The following is an 18,601-nucleotide window of genomic DNA, read 5'->3' on the forward strand; positions in this document are numbered from 1 at the left end:
TTCGGCCCCGCCCTCCTCCCGGTCTCCTTTGCGCCGCGCGCCTGCGCCTGCGCCTGCGCCGGCTTCCAGCTGGAGCTGGACCCGAGAGCCGGAGGGGCGTGCGCGCGCGCCCTCGGCCCTGTTGCGCGCGCGGTGTCACCTTGGGCGCGAGTGGGGCCGCGCGCGCGCGCAGGACCCGGAGCTGGGGGCCACTGAGTGGCGATGGCGGCGACGGCGAGTCCCGGGGCCGGCGGGATGGATGGAAAGCCCCGCACCTCCCCCAAGTCCGTCAAGTTCCTGTTTGGGGGCCTGGCCGGGTAAGCTCTGGCCCCAGGGATGGGACGGGAGGAGGAAGGGACGGGTGCAAGGAACCGGGCCCGGTTCATCTTTGGGTCTGTTGCGGCGAACGGAGCCGGCTCGGGGTCAGCGCGGCCCCCGGCGTATTGTGAGGTCCTTGATGGGCCGTCAGGCCCTCTTCACCCACTGCAGGACCCCTGCTGGTCTGCGTACTGGGTCATTGCTCGGCTTTCCCGGGTTGTGTGGGGTTCCAGGTCATTGCATGGCTCCTGTCGCGCTACATGAAGTCCCAGGTCATGAATGCCCACCTCCTTTCCCCCGGGGTCGTACTGCTTCCAGTTCCAGGTCACCACTTGACCCCCTTGGAACTGCACGGAGCACTTTCATTGCACGGTCCTCGTTGGATCCCTGGACTTTTCAGATCTATTGTTCTCGGTCCGAGTAGAAGCTTACGCACATACCCACTAGTCTCCTGAACGCTTAGTTAATCACGTGAAAGGCTTTGCACTTTGTGATCCCTTGTTGCCAGGTTCCAGTGGGCATTGGTAGGTCCGAGACACGTGGCCCTTGACTCTGCCTCTGCCTTCCTCCAGGATGGGAGCCACAGTTTTTGTGCAACCACTGGATCTGGTGAAGAACCGGATGCAGCTGAGCGGGGAAGGAGCCAAGACACGAGAGTACAAAACCAGCTTCCATGCCCTCACCAGCATCCTGAGGGCAGAAGGGCTGCGGGGCATTTACACCGGGTACTGGGGCCACAGGAGAGGGGGCAGGGTATGGGCTGGCAGCTCCTGGCCCTTGGCCTGATGCACTGACTCCTTCGCTCCCCAGGCTGTCAGCTGGCCTGCTGCGCCAGGCCACCTACACCACCACCCGCCTTGGCATCTACACGGTGCTGTTTGAGCGCCTCACTGGGGCCGACGGTACGCCCCCTGGCTTTCTGCTGAAGGCCCTGATTGGCATGACGGCCGGTGCAACTGGTGCCTTTGTGGGAACACCAGCTGAAGTGGCTCTCATCCGCATGACCGCCGACGGCCGGTGAGTTCCAGGTCAGGCGGCACCCTAGCTCCATTTCCTGGAATCTAAAGTCAGAGGACTGGTTTCTTATCGTTGGTCTGGAGCTGAGCATTGATGTGTTCTGGCCTCCCTTTCTTTGCTCCTGTGGGGCGGGGGGGGGGGGGGGGGGGGTTCTATCCTGAGCTCGACCCCTTCCTGTCTTCCCACCAGGCTTCCGCCTGACCAGCGCCGGGGCTACAAAAACGTGTTTAATGCCCTGATTCGAATCGCCCGGGAGGAGGGCGTGCCCACACTGTGGAGGGTGAGTGAAGGGGCCGGAGGCTGGGGTGGGGGGGTGGGGGTCACGTCCCCGCCATTTCTGACACACACCGCCCCCTCCTCTCCACAGGGCTGCATCCCTACCATGGCTCGTGCTGTCGTGGTCAACGCGGCCCAGCTCGCCTCCTACTCCCAGTCCAAGCAGTTCTTACTGGACTCAGGTGAGACCCAGAGCCGGGCTCTTGGCCCCTGGCCTGGCCTGGGCCAGCTCTGAGCTGACTGGCACCCCACTCTGCCTCCCCCAGGCTACTTCTCCGACAACATCCTGTGCCATTTCTGCGCCAGCATGATCAGTGGCTTGGTCACCACTGCCGCCTCCATGCCCGTGGACATCGCCAAGACCCGGTGAGCGTGCAGGCCCGGTCCCGGAGGGGGATAGGAGGTCCCGCTTTATGTCTCTCAAGCCCCTGCTTCCTCCTCTCCAGGATCCAGAACATGAGAATGATTGACGGGAAGCCAGAATACAAGAACGGGCTGGTGAGGAAGCTGGGCTGGGGCTCAGGCTGGAGGGTGGTGACGGCGGTGGGGAAGAGGGACGCAGCCCTAGAAGCCAGGCCTTAACCCTGCCTGCCTGCCCGTTTAGGACGTGCTGGTGAAGGTTGTCCGCTACGAGGGCTTCTTCAGCCTGTGGAAGGGTTTCACGCCCTACTACGCCCGCCTGGGCCCCCACACCGTCCTCACCTTCATCTTCTTGGAGCAGATGAACAAGGCCTACAAGCGTCTCTTTCTCAGTGGCTGAGGCAGGCAAGGGGCCCGGAGCCGGTGTGCCAGGGCTCCCCTCACCCGCTGCCCCCACAGTCAGTGTGCCCCCGGGGGCCTGGACTCCGCTGCCCTGGGCCCCTGTATTTATTTTTCCTCCACGGTCTGGTCCTCTCCTTTGCGGTAAAGGACTTTGGTCTGTCCTACCCCTGCGTCACCTCGCCCTCCCTGTCCCGATCCTCGTGACATCTCTGCCCCTGGCTGTGCCTCAGAGGGAGCTGGGAAACTCCCTGAGGATTTCCGGTCTCCTCTTGGGTGTTAGTTTCAGGGCGTGTAGGACAGCAGAGGACCTGCCTTCTCAGTGGGTAAACCAAGGCAGAGCTGAGGGGACAGGAGACGGCAGAAGCCGTTGGGACGGTCACAAGGTTTGCAGTGGGAGGACGTGACCCTCCACCTCACTGAGGACGTGATCAATAAATTGGATTGATGATACCACCCCCAGATCTGGATAGTTGTGAGGGGGGCGGAGGGGAGGAAGCCGGACGGACGAGGGGAGGTCCCTGGGAAACAAAAACCGGAGTTTCTAAGCAAAGTTGTTAAAAGAAGGGGCAAACGCCGCCGTGCAAAACAGCGTTGTCGTCACAGCAGGTAAGAAAATGAAAGCGCGGGTCCTGCCAGCCACTGGAGTCAGTCCGAGGATGTCAGAATCACCTCGTGTGATTCCTAGGAAAAGCCTCCGGGCTCCCTTGGCTCTTACTGCAGCCCAAAGAGGAGGGAACGAGGAGTCAGTGGGGAAGGCTGACCTGTGGGAAGAGGGTGATTGAAAGAACTCAGCGTGGAGCTGGGGCCCCCAAAGCCTGGAGGCTTGAGGAGATGGGGTGTGTTAGCTAGAATCCTGATCTGAGCCCTACCTTGCGGAGAGTGACTACTCTCCCCGTTTTCTTTAGAAGAAAGATTCCCAGGCGGGGCCTCAAGGAGCCTAAAAACATCCTGGGGCATAAAAGGGCACTGGAAGGTCAACTGGAAGGAAGGCTGGACAGCCTGAGGCCCCGAAGGCTCCTGAGCCAGGCTGGGGGACAGGCAGGCAGCAGGTGGGAACCGTCTCCTTGGCAGAGCCTCGTCCGGAGAAGAGGTGGGGCTCGGCGGTCTGGCGCCCCCGCCGGGCCCTCCCAGTTCTGCCTCTCGCCTTACCCTCTCCGGGCACCTGCTGGCCTGGCCGTGGCGGCCACTCTGAGACACTGGGAGCCTGGAGCTTGTCCTTAGGAGGTTCCAAGTCCAGCGGGGAGGATGGCCCGCGAGCAGGCGGTAAAGGGAGGAGAGCAGCAGACCGTCGCGGGGTAACGCAGGTAGAGCTGGTGAACAGCGGGGCATCTGGCCCAGCCTGGGAGAGAGGCCTGTGCTAGCGGTACTCGGGCTGGATGGGGCAGCGCTCCTGGCCGGCAGGAGAGCAGAGGCTCAGAGGGAGAATGCTGCAGAGCCGGTGATCTGGAGGTCTGCAACAGCTGGAACACAGGTGGCGAGGCGCCTGTTGCAAGAGGTTGGCTGGGTCGGCGCATAGAAGCCCTTGACGGCCAAGCTCAAGACTGATGTATCCAGGGGGGCATTCCAGGCAGGAGAGGAGCGCGGTCAGGTTTTCAAGCTGGCGCCATCTGGAGAAGGGGGTCTGGAGCCAGAAAGGCTCAGCTTGCACTCCCATTGTCCAGGCTGCAAGCCCTGGCTTGGGCTGGCGACCCCAGAGGAGAGAAAGCCCGGCTCGGCGCGCTGGGGAAAGGGCAGAGTCGAGAGAAGCAGGGGGGAAGTGGGTTCCGTTTGCCTGTGTTCTAGCTTAGGAGTGGGAGGCTTCACTGAGACCACTCGGTACAACCCACTAAGGAGGGCACATCACCAGCCCCACTCCCATCCGTGCCTCGGACCTGAGCGGAGCAGGAGGCCCCGCCTTGGCTCCTCGGAGGCCCCAGGCACGGGGGCAGCTCCAGGGAAACTTAGGTTTTGAGCTGACACCAGCGCTCGCGGTGGTGAGGGGCTGTCCCCCTGGAGGAGGCAGGGGGCGTGGGTTGCCAGGCTGTTGGGTGAGGAGTGATCCAACTAGGGTGGGGGCAGTGGGGCCTCAGACGGGCCACCGTTTTCCTCTCCAAAGGAAAGCAACTTTTCTTCGTGAAGCGCTTTTTTTTTTTTTTTTTTTTAAACACAAATACCTCACAGTGGTAGAAAACTTAGGAAATGCTAAGCGGAGGAAAAGAAAATAAAACCACTGTGTTTATGCTACCCAGGGGTCATCAGGGCTCACGTTTGTTTTTTTTAATGTTTATATTTTGACAGACAGAGACAGAGCGTGAACAGGGGAGGGGCAGAGAGAGGGGGAGACACAGAATCTGAAGCAGGCTCCAGGCTCTGAGCTGTCAGCCCAGAGCCCGACGCGGGGCTCAAACTCACGAACCGCGATATCGTGAGCTGAGTGTTAACCAATTGAGCCGCCCAGGCGCCCGGGCTCCCATCTCGATATGTCTCTTTCCAGGTCTTTTCAGTACACACGTGTGAGAGTGCTGATTGGTGCATCTCCTTTTTCCTGAAGCGTCCCCAAGGTGATGGCAATAGCCTAGCGGTCTGGGACCCTCCCCCGCCGCAGCGTGGGGAGCCTTGTTCTATGAGCTCCTGGCTCCCGCATCTCACCACCCCCGCGGCTTTGTCAAGGTTGTGCCCGTGCTATGGAGAAGAGGCTTCGGATAAAGGAAAAGTAATTACCACCCCCACCCCCCCCAAGCTAGATCCCGACAGGAAAGCCGTCACATCACAGCCTCTCAAGGTCCCCACATCCCCCCCAGCCTCAGAGGCTGTGGCCAGAGTACCTAATGCCCACCGTGCCCAGCAGGTCCTGACCACGACCCAGACTCAGGGCTGAGGGCCGCCGTCCTGCCACCAGAGGCCCCACGCGGCCGTTAGCCCGCACCCACAGGAAGAGGCTGGAGCGGAAAGTGGGCAGTGAGCCTGCAAGGAAAAGGAGCCAGGCGCGGGGCACGGGCACTTGCTTCCCCCTCTGCAGCTCCAGATCCGTGGTGTATGTGGCTGTGGCCGGGGCCTGTGGCGTCACACGGCGGTCCCGGGCCAGTAGCAGGATAAGGACCGCGGAAGCAAACAGAAGCCAGAGGAGACCCAAAACGTAGAAGCCCAGGGGAAGGAGGCAGCACGTGTCACGGCCGAGAGAAGGGTCATTTCTGGGGCTGCGTGCATTCTCTCGAGCCACCCCCTGAGCCTCTGGGAGGGTAGTTGTGGCACGTGGCCAGGTAGTAAGGAATGAGGTGACTTTGGGGCTGGTTAAGAATGTGGTTATTTCAGAGGTGGTTGGGGTGGTGGGGGGTATGGTGGGCTCCGGGGTGGGGGAGGTCGTGGTGGTGGGGGTCGTGGGGGGCTCCGGGGTGGGTGAGGTTGTGGTGGTGGGGGTCGTGGGGGGCGTCATGGTGGGGGTCGTGGGGGGCTCCGGGGTGGGGGAGGTCGCGGTGGGGGGGGTCTTGGGGGGCATCGTGGTGGGGGTCGTGGGGGGCTCCGTGGTGGTGGGGGTCGTGGGGGGCTGCACGGTGGGGGGCTCCGTGGTGGGGGTGGTGGTGGGGGGCTGCACGGTGGGGGGGGTCGTGGGGGGCTCCGTGGTGGGGGGGGTCGTGGTGGGTTCCGGGGTGGTCACGGATGTATTCTGACTCTCAGTGGACTCTTGGGTAGAAGACAGATAGGGCGTCTGGCTGTGTGGATAATCGGCAGACGTTGGGTAGAGTGGGGGCCAGTGGGTTGTGCGGGCTTTGGCGTTGGTGAAGAGCATGACCCCAGCCGTGGTGAAGGGGTCCTCGTCCTCATACTCGTCGTAGCCTATGTCCGCATCCCCGAGGGTGGGGCAGCCCTTCCCCGGGTAGGTGTAGACCGGTGTGTTGGCCAAGTTGACGCATCGCACGCTTTCCACGTTGGGGGTCATGGCCTTGACGTCTACTCCCTCCTTCCACAAGTAGACGTTATTGGGGTTGTCTTGCAGCCAGCGAGTGAAGTAGAGGATCTCGCAGTCGCAGTACCAGGGGTTGCTGTGCAGGAAAGCGAAGGGCAGGAGGAGGTCCCCAAAGAAGTTCTTCGGGATGGTCCGCAGCCAGTTCCCCTGGAGGTACAGGGTGTCGAGCTCCTCCAGTCCGTCCAGGAGCCCGGGGGGCAGCTCGTTCAACTTGTTGTCGGCCAGGCTGAGCTTCCTCAGCCGGGCGGTGGGCGCCAGGAGCCCGGGCGGCAGCGTCTTCAGCTTGTTGCCGCGCAGGTAGAGCTCGTGGAGTTGGCTCAGGCCGTCCAGGGCACCAGGGGGCAGCGAGGTCAGCTCGTTGAAGGACGCGTCGAGGGTGTTGAGCGCCGGCAGGGCCCGTCCCAGCGGGGGCAGGCTTCGCAGCTTGTTGTGGGAGACGTCCAGGGTCTCCAGCGCGGGCAGCGTCCCGTCCACCTGCAGGTGGGTCAGCTGGCTTTGGCTCAGGTGCAGCTGGGCGAGCCGGGTCAGGGGCAGCAGGGAGGCCGTGGAGAAGGTGCCCAGGGGGTTCTCGCCCAGGCGGAGGATGGCCGTGTCGGCCGGCAGGTCGGGAGGCGGGGCCTTGAGCCCCCGGTTGTCACAGCTCACTTCCACCTGGCTGGTCACCTGGGAGACCTCGCAGACGGACTGGGGGCGGGAAGGGCTCGGCAGCAACAGCAGCAACAGGAGGAGAGGCATGGGGGCCTGGCCGGGGAGGTGGGGGGGGGGTGCTTAAGCGGGCACCTCTGGGCCTGGGGCGCTAGGCCCCGCCCAGACTCTAGCCCCCCACTCCCACCCCCAGCCTCTGGGACCCCTGCCGACCGAGCTCCCACTCGTCCTGTCCCCGCCGCTGCCCTCTCCCACCCTCGCCCCCCAAAGCCTGGACAGCACCACGTCCTCGTCCTCACCCCTCCCTCGGGGCCCCCGTCCCCCAGCCCCCAAGTCCCGCTTACGGGCCAGCGCAAAGACCTCCGAAGGCACAGAGCTGCTGCCACGGTGACTCCGTCCTTCGCTCTTCCAGCTCCAGGGAGGGCCTGCTCGGGCGGGCGGCAGGAAGGGCTCGGGGAGGGGGAGGAAACGCCAGCCCGATAGGGACTCCTGTGACCCGGGAGCTGTCTCCCTCCCGGACACAGGCCCTTATCATCTCCTTCCACGACTGTCCCCCGCGCTCCTTGTGGCTCCGTTCTCCCGCCGGGCGGACTGGGACTGGACTCCAACCACCACCTTCGCCCGGCTTTTAAGCCTCCGGCCGCCGCTCACTGCCCCTCACTGTTGTCTTCTTACGGTCGCCAGTGTTGACCCTCACCTCCCTCTGCCTTTTCCCCCTGTCTCTAGCATGGTCCCCCCCACCCCACCCCCAACCCACTGGCTCAGTTCTGGCCGAGGTCGCCAGTGCCAGCGCTCTACGCCCACTGGGCGCTTCTCCGTTATGATCTTAACGTGTTTTCTGCGACCCACATCAGCAGCGTCTCTTCCACTCGGGACTCATGACACACACTTCTCTTCTCTGGCTGGACTTTCTTTGTAGATTCGTCTTTGGCCCTTCGTGAGAAGTTCACCCCCGGAGTTTGGCCTTTGGCCCTCTCCTTTTCTTTCTTTCTTTCCTTCTTTCTTTCTTTCTTTCTTTCTCTTTCTTTCTTTCTTTCTTTTTTTCTTTCTCTCTTTCTTTCTTTCTTTCTTTCTTTCTTTTTTTGACATTTATTTTTGAGAGGGACAGAGCACAAGTGGGGAGGGGCAGAGAGAGAGAGAGGGGGAGACAGAACCCGAAGCAGGCTCCAGGCTCCGAGCTGTCAGCACAGAGCCCGATGTGGGGCTCGAACCCACTAACCGTGAGATCATGATCTGAGCTGAAGTCAGACACTCAACCGACTGAGCCACCCAGGCGCACCCCCCTCCTCTTGTGCTACACAAACACCTGGGATCACCCTCGTTCTTTTCCTTGCTTTTCAACCACACCTACACCCCAGTGACTCAAACCTATGTCTAGCCCAGACCCCTCTCCTGAGACCCAAACCCCTAGGTCCCCCTGCCCTTTGGAATCCTTGGATGTCCCACAGGCATTGAAGCTGCGTGTTCAAAACTGAGATACTCCCCCTGTTGTCCAACCCAGCGAATGGTACCACCGTCCACGCATTTGGCCGCTCAGTACCAACAGATCCCTGATGGCCACCCCGAACCCTCCCCCTCTCATTCCCTGTCCAACCTGTCACCTAGTCACGCTCATTTCAGCTCCTAATCTCTCTGAAATCCACTTTTCCTGTTCCCACCGCCACCATCGCCAGTCCGAGATGCCATTTTCTTTCTACACCCCACTGCAACAGCCTCCCAGCTGGTCTCCTGACTCTGGCCCTCCCTTCTGCCCGACCCTCACTTATCTGGGAAGTTCCAGCCCAGAACTTCTTCCTTTGGAAAGCCTTTTAAGACCTCCAAGACTTGGGGTACCCGGCTGGCTCGGTTGGTGGAGCATGTGACTCTTGGTCTCAGGGTCATGAGTTCGAGGCCCACGTTGGGTGTAGAAATTACTTCAAACAAACAAAACAACAACAACAAAAGCTTCCCAAGACCAGGTTAGGTGCCTATAAGAAAGTCAGCTGCCATGTCTGTTGGTTCTCTTCCCGATGATTAACATGTCCCACCTACTGTCCCCACAAGGGACGTCATGGGCCTGCTCCTGTCTGCTCAGCACCGGTGACACTTGAGCCAGATGCAGTGAATGTCCAGATCTGCCATTTATCTCATTAGCCTGCTGCAAAGAGTACCTGAAACCATGGAGAAAGCAAGGAGTCAAGCAGCAGGAAGTGAGGTGATAAGTTGCAGAGAGAGAGACACCAGGGTGTGGAGTAGGGCCCCTGGGGCTGCTGAGCTTTGCTACATTTGTATGGGTCAGGGGTTTCGCGTGAGCCTCAGAGAACATTCAGGCTGACTTAGAATGAAAAGGAATTTGTTAAAAATACATTGGCTCCTCCCCGGGCTGTACCCGCTAAGGGGCTAGAGAACCAGACTTGGAATAGGGCCAGGCTGCGGAAAGAGTCTGGTGAGCAAAACTCTGCTCCTGCCACGAGACCGGGTCACTGGAGCCCGCGCTGCTCCAGCTGCTGATACGGAAACTCAGCGCAGCCTCCCTGCCCTGACGTGGTACCTACCGCCTTGGGAAGCCAGGGCTGGGTGTGAGGGGGACGGGTCGTAAGCCGGTGACCCAGCTGCCAGGGAGCCCAGGAAAGCCAACGGCGTTTTCCCAGCTTCTGTAAGAGGAGGCCGCGTCGGCTTCTTCGAAGATGCCCACGTTGAAGGTTTTTGCAGACGTAGAAACGAGGGATTCATACACTTTGGCACCTGCTGAAATGATCCAGTGTTTTAGTTTCTTCACATGTTAATGTTCTGATTTTTTTTTTTTTTTCTTCTAATCTTGCATCTTTGAATGCCTGGGAGTAACATTAGTTGGCCATTATGAATTATTCTTTTTTTTTTTTTTTTTTTTTTTTACGTGTATTTATTATTGAGAGACAGAGTGTGAGCTGGCAAGGGGCAGAGAGAGAGGGAGACACAGAATCCGAAGCAGGCTCCAGGCTCTGAGTTGTCAGCACAGAGCCCAACGCGGGGCTTGAACCCACAAGCCGTGAGATCATGACCTGAGCCGAAGTTGGAAGCTTGACAGACTGAGCCACACAGGCGCCCCTCTTTTAATATAATCCTAGGTTGGCTTGCTCACATTTTAGTTAGAATTTTTACATCTAGGGATGCCTGGGTAGGGCTGAGTGGGTCAAGCGTCTGTCTCTCGATAGCAGCTCAGGTCTTTTTTTTTTTTTTTTTTTTTTTTCCATTTTTGAAAATCTTTTCTTTATATTTTTTTATTAAAAATAATGTGTTGTCAAATTGGTTTTCATACAACACAGTGCTCATCCCAACAGGTGCCCTCCTCAATGCCCATCACCCACTTTCCCCTCTCCCCCACCCCCCCATCAACCCTCAGTTTGTTCTCTGTATTTAAGAGTCTCTTATGTTTGCCTCCCTCCCTCTCTGTCTGAAACTATTTTTCCCCCTTCCCTTCCCCCATGGTCTTCTGTTCAGTTTCTCAGGATCCACATACAAATGAAAACATACGGTGTCTGTTCTTCTTTGCCTGACTTATTTCACTTAGCATAACACTCTCCAGTTCTATCCACGTTGTTGGAAACGGCATGATTTCATTCTTTCTCATTGCCAAGTAGTATTCCATTGTGTATATAAACCACATCTTTATCCATTCATCGGTTGATGGACACTTGGGCTCTTTCCATAATTTGGCTATTGTTGAAAGTGCTGGTATAAACATTGGGGTACAAGTGCCCCTGTGCATCAGCACTCCTGTATCCTTTGGGTAAATTCCTAGCAGTGCTATTGCTGGGTCGTAGGGTAGTTCTATTTTTAATTTTTTGAGGAGCCTCCACACTTTTCCAGAGCGGCTGCACCAGTTTGCATTCCCACCAACGGTGCAAGAGGGTTCCCGTTTCTCCACATCCTCGCCAGCATCTATAGTCTCCTGATTTGTTCATTTTAGCCTTTCTGACTGGCATAAGGTGATATCTCAGTGTGGCTTTGATTTGTATTTCCCTGATGAGTGACGTTGAGCATCTTTTCATGTGTCGGTTGGCCATCTGGATGTCTTCTTCGGAGAAGTGTCTATTCATGTCTTCTGCCCATTTCTTCACTGGATTATTTGTTTTTCAGTGTGGAGTTTGGTGAATTCTTTATAGATGATAGTAGCTCAGGTCTTGAGCTCAGGTTTGTGGGTTCAAGCCCTGCATTGGGCATGGAGCCTACTTATAAAATACAAACTTTTACATCTAAGTTAGAAAATAAAAGTGGCCCATAGATTTCTTTTTTTTTTTTTAATTTGGTTTAACATTTATTCATTTTTGAGAGAGAGAGAGAGCATGAACTGGGGAGGGTAGAGAGAGAGGGAGACATAGAATCCAAAGCAGGCTCCAGGCTCCAAGCTGACAGCACAGAGCCGGACGCGGGGCTCGAACGCACAAACCGTGAGATCATGACCTGAGCTGAAATTGGACGCTTAATCGACTGAGCCACCTTGAGTTCTGTTTGTTTTGTTTTGTTATCAGAATTATGCTGCCCTTATAAATTAAGTTAGAAAATGTTATATTCTCTGGATAAGTTAGAGATTATAGGAATTTTCTGTTCAATGCAGGTTAGGTGGACCCATAAAACCATCTGGACCTGATGCCATTTGGGAGATAGCTTCCTGAATACCTTTCCAATTCCTACTATAATTTTTGGTCTGTTGAGGTTTCTTGAGTCAAATTTTTTGATCCTCCCCCCTTAAGTCAGTTCTGATGTTGAGTCAGTTTTGGTAACTGATATTTTCTTTCTTAATATATTTTTTTAAAGATTCTATCTTTAATCTCTGCATTCAATGTGGGGCTCAAACACACAACCCCAAGACCAAGAGTCACATACTCCACTGACTGAGTCGGCCAGGTGTCCCAATTAATTGATATTTTCTAATTAAAATATCTATTTCATGTAGCTGTTCAAATGTAGTATTGCACGTTTGAACACTTACACTTTTACCATGTGTTAAAATCTCCATATCTGTAGTCGTGATCCCTAATGTTTTTTGTATTTTCTTTCTTTTTCTTTTCTCTCTCTCTTTCTTCCCACCCCCCATTTTTTTTTTCTTCATCGGACTTGCCAAAGATTAGTCTATTTTATTGGACTAGCCAAAGAACCAGATTTATTAATTTTACTAGTCGATTTCTTTTTTTTCCCCTCTCTCTTTGACAATGAATGTCTACTCCCACCTTTAATAATTCCTCAGGCCTTGAGCTTACTTTCATGTTCCCTTTCTACCTTCTTGAGTTCTTGAAATCTTAGTTCACTTACTTTCAATCTTCCCTGCTTTTTAGGTAAATCCACTTAATTCATACCTTTCATCTGAGTATGGCATCATGCCATCTGATGTTTTTTTTTTTTAATTTTTAAAAATGTTTGTTTATTTTTGAGATAGAGAGAGACAGAGCGTGAGCAGGGGAGGGGCAGAGAGAGAGGGAGACACAGAATCTGAATCAGGCTCCAGGCTCTGAGCAGTCAGCACAGAGCCTGACGTGGGGCTGGAACCCACGAACTGCGAGATCGTGACCTGAGCCGAAGTCAGATGTTCAATCGGCTGAGCCCCCCGGGTGCCCCCGAGGTGCATTTTTAAAGAGCTTTGTGAGGAAACATTAGTTGGAGGTCTACTCAAGATCCACTCAACTTTCCTTTTTTTCTTTTGAAAAATCACTTCTACTGCACCCTTAGGATTCTTGGTGGGAATGATTCTATTCGAGCTACGTGAGTGGGCCTCAGCCAGTCACAAGGACCCACACAAGTATCCTCATAGAAGCTGGTCAGAGTCTCCCACCGTGAGAGCGAGACTGGTTCAGGGTCAGAAAGAAAAGGTAAGTGGGTCCCTTCGTAACGAAGCCCAAGGCTTCTGTGGGGTGACTGAAGTAGGCATGCTTTCTCTGGATGTGGGCAGGAAATATGTGACCCTGGATGAGCGATTGAATCGTTTTATGATCACAGGAGATAAGGCCCTAGGATGACGCTAATGTCAGGAAAGCTACAACAACAAAAAAAAAAAAAAGAAAAGAAAGGAAGAAAGAAAGAAAGAGAAAGAAAGGAAGGAAGGAAGAAAGAAAGAAAAAAAGAAAGAAAAAGAAAAGAAAAGAAAAGAAAAGAAAAGAAAAGAAAGAAAGAAAATGGCAGGACGCCGGGGGTGGGGCTCAGTCCGTTGAGCATCCAGCTTCAGCTCAGGTCATGATCTCGTGGTCTGTGAGTTCGAGCCCCGCATCGGGCTCTGTGCTGACAGCTCAGAGCCTGGAGCCTGCTTCGGATTCTGTGTCTCCCTCCCTCTCTGCCCCTTCCCTGCTTGTGCTCTGTCTTTCAAAAACAAATAAATATTGAAATATTTTTTTTTTAAATGGAAAGAAACCATTGACTTCACTGAGCGGGAAACCTAATTTTTTTAATTGGTGTTGGAATTGTTACTTGCAACATAATAAGCTTTAGGAGGTAAAGATTGCATTTTCCATTTTTCCTTTTTTTAAGTGTTTTTTTTTGTTTGTTGAGAGACAGAGCACAAAAATGCTAGCAGGAGAGGGACCGAGAGAGAAAAGAGGATCCCAAGTGCAGGGATCCTATGCGGGGCTCGAACTCACAAACTATGAGATCATGGTCTGAGCTGAAATCGAGGGTTGGATGCTTAACCGACTGAGCCACACAGGCACCCCATTTTTTTTAAGTGGTGTTGTTTATTTATTTTATTTATTTTTTTAAACATTTTTTAAATTTTTTTTTTTAACGTTTATTTATTTTTGAGACAGAGAGAGACAGAGCATGAACAGGGGAGGGTCAGAGAGAGAGGGAGACACAGAATCGGAAACGGGCTCCAGGCTCTGAGCGGTCAGCACAGAGCCCAACATGGGGCTCGAACTCACGGACCATGAGATCGTAACCTGAGCCGAAGTCGGACGCTTAACCGACTGAGCCACCCAGGCGCCCCTAAGTGGTGTTGTTTAGAAAGGTATTTTAAAAACTTTTTTTTCTTTTTTAAAATATTTTTTATTATTTATTTATTTATTTTTTTTTTTTGAGAGAGAGAGAGAGGGAGAGCAAGCAGGGGAGGGACAGAGAGAGGGAAACAGAGGATCCAAAGCGGGCTCTGAGCTGACAGCAGAGAGCCCGACTCAGGGCTCGAACTCACAAGCCATGAGATCATAACCGGAGCTGAAGTCGGACATTTAACTGACTGAGCCACCCAGGCACCCCCACAAAGGTATTTTTTAAATTTCAGGTAGATTTTTAAAAATAAAACTTTTTTTGGGATCATTATAGATTCCCAGACAGTCGTAAGAAATAAGAGATCCCGCGTGCCCTTTCCCCAGTTCCGATATCACAGCCCAGATACTGACATTGTCCTCACCATAAGGATCCCTCACGATGCCCCTGTATACCCACACACGCTTCCTTCCTACCCCCTGACTCCCACCGCTCTGCTCTTCATTTCCGCCCTCTTGTCACATTAAGGATGTTGGGGCGCCTGGGGGGCTCAGTCGGTTGAGCATCCGACTGTTTCTCAGGTCATGATCTCGCGGTCCGTGAGTTCGAGCCCCGCGTCGGGCTCTGTGCTGACAGCTCAGAGCCTGGAACCTGCTTCGGGTTCTGGGTCTCCCTCTCTCTCTGTGCTCCCCTCTCCCCCTGCTTGAGCTCTGTCTCTCTCTGTCTCAAAAATAATAAACGTTAAAACAATTTTTTTTTTAAAGAACATTATATAAATGGGATCGTACAGTATATGCCCTCTGGGAGTCGACCCTGTCCGCTCGGCACACTCCCCTGGAGGTTCGCGGTTTGTAGCGTGCACTGGTATTTATTGCCAGGTAGTATTCCATTGCGGGGAGTACCACAGTGTACCCACTGCCCAACTGAAAGCCGACTGGGCAGATCCCAGTTGTTGGCTGTTACAAATAAATCTGCCATGAATATTCACATACAGATTTTTGTGGGAACACAAAGTCTTCATTTTCCTGGGAAAATGCCCCCGGAGTGCGGTTTCTGGGTCGGAGGGGAGTTGATCTTTGGGCGTGACCTGTTGGGGGTTTGCTGGCTTTCTTGCAACGTGTGAGTGTCTGTTTCTTGCCAGATTTGGGCGGTCTTCAGCCATCATCTGGGAACTTTTTTCAGCCTCGTCCTCTTCCTCCTGTTTCTGGGTCTCTGATGACACAAGGTCAGATCTTTTGTCAGAGCCCCAGGGGTCCCCGAGACGTTTGTGCTTTTAAGTCTGTTTTCCCTCTGTCGTGCGGAACGGGTGATTTCTATTGTCGTATCTTCCGGGTCACGGGTTCTTTTCTCTGCTCCCGCATTGTGTTGTGGGGCCCACTCCCTGAGCTGTAATCTCAGCTGTTATGCTTTTCAGCTCTGCAGTCTCCATTTAGTTCCTTAGACCCTCTGTGCCTTTGCTGAAGTTCTGTTTGATCTCTTTCAAGTGCATCCATAATTTCTTGTTAAAGCCTTTTTATCGTGGCTGCTTTAAAATATTTTCCAGGGGCGCCCGGGTGGCTCAGTCGGTTAAGCGTCCAACTTTGGCTCAGGTCATGATCTCACGGGTCGTGGGTTCAGGCCCCACGTCAGGCTCTGTGCTGACAGCTCGGAGCCTGGAGCCTGCTTCGGATTCTGTGTCTCCCTCTGTCTCTCTGCCCCTCCCCCACTCACGCTCTGTCTCTCTCTCTCTCTCTGTCAAAAATAAATAAACATCAAAAAAATAAAAGATTCCCCAGAGAACCCTAACACCTCTGTCCTTTGGGAGCCACCTGGGTGAGGATGACCTCCTGGCTGCAGAAGTGAGTGACGGTCCTGACCCTCCTGGGGCCCCCTGACGCCATCCCAGTGGGGATGGGAAGGGTGCCTCATGGTGGCCAATCTGGGATGGGTATCCAGGCTCCCCTGTGGTTACCAGCTGGCTGGGGTGAAAGTCCCTGCTCCCCTACTTGGCCTTCCCAGAGAGTCTGCCAGCCCGGCAGGGATGTTGGGGCACCTGGTGACAAGCCTGGGGAGGGTGCAAATCTAGGCTCAACCTTTGGCTGCTGGTGTGGGGGTGGCCACAGTTTGTCCGTGGTAGAATGTCTGGAATAGAGTGGCCATTTCCCAAGTTCTGCCTTGCTAGGCTACCCCTTTCCTGGTCCTCTGGCTGGAGAGAGCAGGCTTATTATTATTATTACTATTAGGGCACCTGGGTGGCTCAGTCAGTGAAGCATCTGACTCTGGTCTCGGCTCAGGTCATGATCTCACCATTCATGAGTTTGATCCCTGCATCAGGCTCTGCACTAGGGGTACAGCTAGGGATTCTCTCTCTCCCCCTCTATCTGCCCCTCCCCTGCTAGCTCTCTCTGTCTCTGTCTGTCTCTCTCGGAATAAGTAAATAAACTTTTAAAAAAATTATACACAAAACCGAAAAAACACAAAGGGCTCATCCCACCGGCAATAAACGTTTTTGTTTCTAGGTTGCGAATTCCTTCACTTCTTGTGTGTATATAGAATGTCCCGGATTTGGTTGGATTTAATGGGCGGAACAGCGAAGCACACACCCATGTTGCCGGAAGCGGAGATCTCCCTGGTGGGTATTGCCACCTTCTGCAGGCTTCTCAATTTCTCACACTTGGCATTAAACATACCGACTGAGGGTTGATCTTACGGATCCGCTTGGCCCGGATTCCCCACTTGTTAACATTTGGTCTCGTTGGCTTTATTCCTGTGTCTCCTGTGTCTCCGAGGGTTTTCCCTGAACTAACTTGGAGACATCGCCACTAAATTTCAACGTGTGTTGCCTAAAAACAAAGGCATTTTCTTACAGAACTGCAGTATGGTTATTAATGTGGAAATTCAATACTGATGGGACAGTATGGTCCAATCTGCAGTTCATATTCCCATTTTGTCAATTGTCCAAAAAATGTCCCTCGTAGCTCCCCCCGCCACCCTCCCGCCCACGTCTAGGAACCCATCCGGGACCATAGCTCTTTTGTTTCCCGTAGGTCCCCAAACTGTCTGGATTCTTTATGTCCTTGACATTTTTGAAAACTACAGTCCAGTAATTACGTAGAATGTCCCTCGACTGTGTAGAATTTCCCTCAACTCGTCTGATGCTTCTCACAATTGGATTTGCCGTACGTTTCTCTGGCGTGACTATTACATAAGGGATGTGGCTTTCTCGGGGCATCGTATCGGGAAATACTTCATATCAATTTGACCTATTGCGGGGGTGCTGTTAACTTTGATACTTTGGTCAAGGTGGAATCCACCGTGCTTTTCCACCGTCAAGATACTGTTTCCTCTTTTCTCGCTAAGAAGCACTTTTGTGGGGAGATGTTCTGATACTATGTAAATATCCTGTTCCTAATTCAACTCTGGCCTGCAAAGTACAGCACCCGTTGGTGACTCTCGTCTGGGCCGATTATTGTAAAACCGTATTTTTAGGTGATTTCAGTTCATTCCGTTTCCTTGTAACCAAAAGAACCCAATGAAAACAGAACATTAGACTCAGAAGCGGGGTTTTGTGGAACTGATCCTGAGTGCTATCGGCTGGAAGGGAATGTTTCTACCCAGTGTTTTCACGGCAAAGCCACTAACTGAGCCTTCTCCTGAGGTCTCTCGGACTCTAAGCGTGGGCCTCGGTCGGTGGGGCGGAATGTGGACTTTGAGCCGTCTAGACTGGATTAGTTACCGTATTGTAAATTCCTATAGGCCTGACAAAACCGTTGTGACACTTTGTTTTAACATCTGTCCACCCCTCTAGCTGGCAAACTTTGGGACAGCAGGCCCTCAGAAACACCGCCCATGCTCTACAGGGTTAGGGTTAGGGTTAGGGTTCCATGGGCTGAAGGGGGTGTGGCCCCTGTTCCATGGGCTGAAGGGGGTGTGGCCACGTAAATAAGACATGTCTAGGGGCGCCCGGGTGGCTCAGTCGGTTGAGCATCCGACTCTTGGTTTCAGTTCGGGTCATGATCTCGCAGCTTCGTGGGCTTTAGCCCCGCATCGGGCTCCACACTGGCAGCGTGGAGCCTGCTTGAGATTCTCCCCTCTCCGCTCTCTCTGCCCCTCCCCTGCTTGCACCCTCTCTGTCGCTGTCATAATAAATAAACTTTAAAAAAAGAAAGTCCCACCCCAAAGGTCACAAAAATACTCCCCCACATTTTCATCTGTTAACTTTCTAGTTTTTCACCTTTCGTTTTAGAGTCTTTAAACCACCCGGAGTTTACTTTCTCGTATGGTATGAAATAGGGATACGGCTTTATTTCTTTTTCTCTCTATAGAGGGAGGCAGCCACTTGTGTCTTCTAATCTTTTTCTTTTTTAACATTTATTCATTTTTGAGAGACAGAGACAGAGTGTGAGTGGGGGAGGGGCAGAGAGAGAGAGGGAGACACGGAATCCGAAACAGGCTCCAGGCTCCGAGCTGTCGGCACAGAGCTGACGGGGGGCTCGAACCCACAAACTCTGGGATCGTGACCTGAGCTGAAGTCAGATGCTTAACCGACTGAGCCACCCAGTGGCCCCCTGTGTCTGCTAATCTAACCGGTCCTCCCTGAGGTCACCCCCCTGAGGTCACCCAGCCCATATCACACTTCTGTGGGCAAACGGGTGGCTCCATGGCTCTTACCCGGTTCCTTTCTTTAGTTTTTAGCAACTAAGCAGAACCAGTTGGGTTTTTGTGTAATTGTTGTTGCTGTAACTTCTGTTGGAT

At 53.9% G+C, this 18,601-nt stretch overlaps 2 protein-coding genes across 2 annotated transcripts; one reads left to right on the forward strand and one right to left on the reverse strand.

Annotated features, from left to right (window-relative positions):
- Positions 1-73: 73 nt before the first annotated feature.
- On the forward strand, positions 74-2,805 carry SLC25A11 (solute carrier family 25 member 11). Its single transcript, XM_078437895.2, has 8 exons — positions 74-296; positions 870-1,022; positions 1,108-1,314; positions 1,504-1,594; positions 1,682-1,772; positions 1,857-1,956; positions 2,037-2,088; positions 2,195-2,805. The coding sequence occupies exons 1-8, from the start codon at positions 202-204 to the stop codon at positions 2,348-2,350; spliced, it is 945 nt and encodes a 314-aa protein (XP_078294021.1). The 5' UTR covers positions 74-201; the 3' UTR covers positions 2,351-2,805.
- A 1,587-nt stretch (positions 2,806-4,392) lies between these two features.
- On the reverse strand, positions 4,393-7,595 carry GP1BA (glycoprotein Ib platelet subunit alpha). The gene is made up of 2 exons (XM_060647604.3): positions 7,285-7,595; positions 4,393-7,036 (listed from the first exon to the last, which is right to left on the reverse strand). Exon 2 carries the CDS (start codon positions 7,028-7,030, stop codon positions 5,135-5,137), a length of 1,896 nt encoding a protein of 631 aa, XP_060503587.3. The 5' UTR covers positions 7,031-7,036; positions 7,285-7,595; the 3' UTR covers positions 4,393-5,134.
- Positions 7,596-18,601: the final 11,006 nt, after the last annotated feature.

This window comes from Panthera onca, chromosome E1, assembly GCF_046562875.1.
Source record: "Panthera onca isolate mPanOnc1 chromosome E1, mPanOnc1 haplotype 2, whole genome shotgun sequence".
In the NCBI taxonomy this organism is placed as follows: Eukaryota; Metazoa; Chordata; class Mammalia; order Carnivora; family Felidae; genus Panthera; species Panthera onca.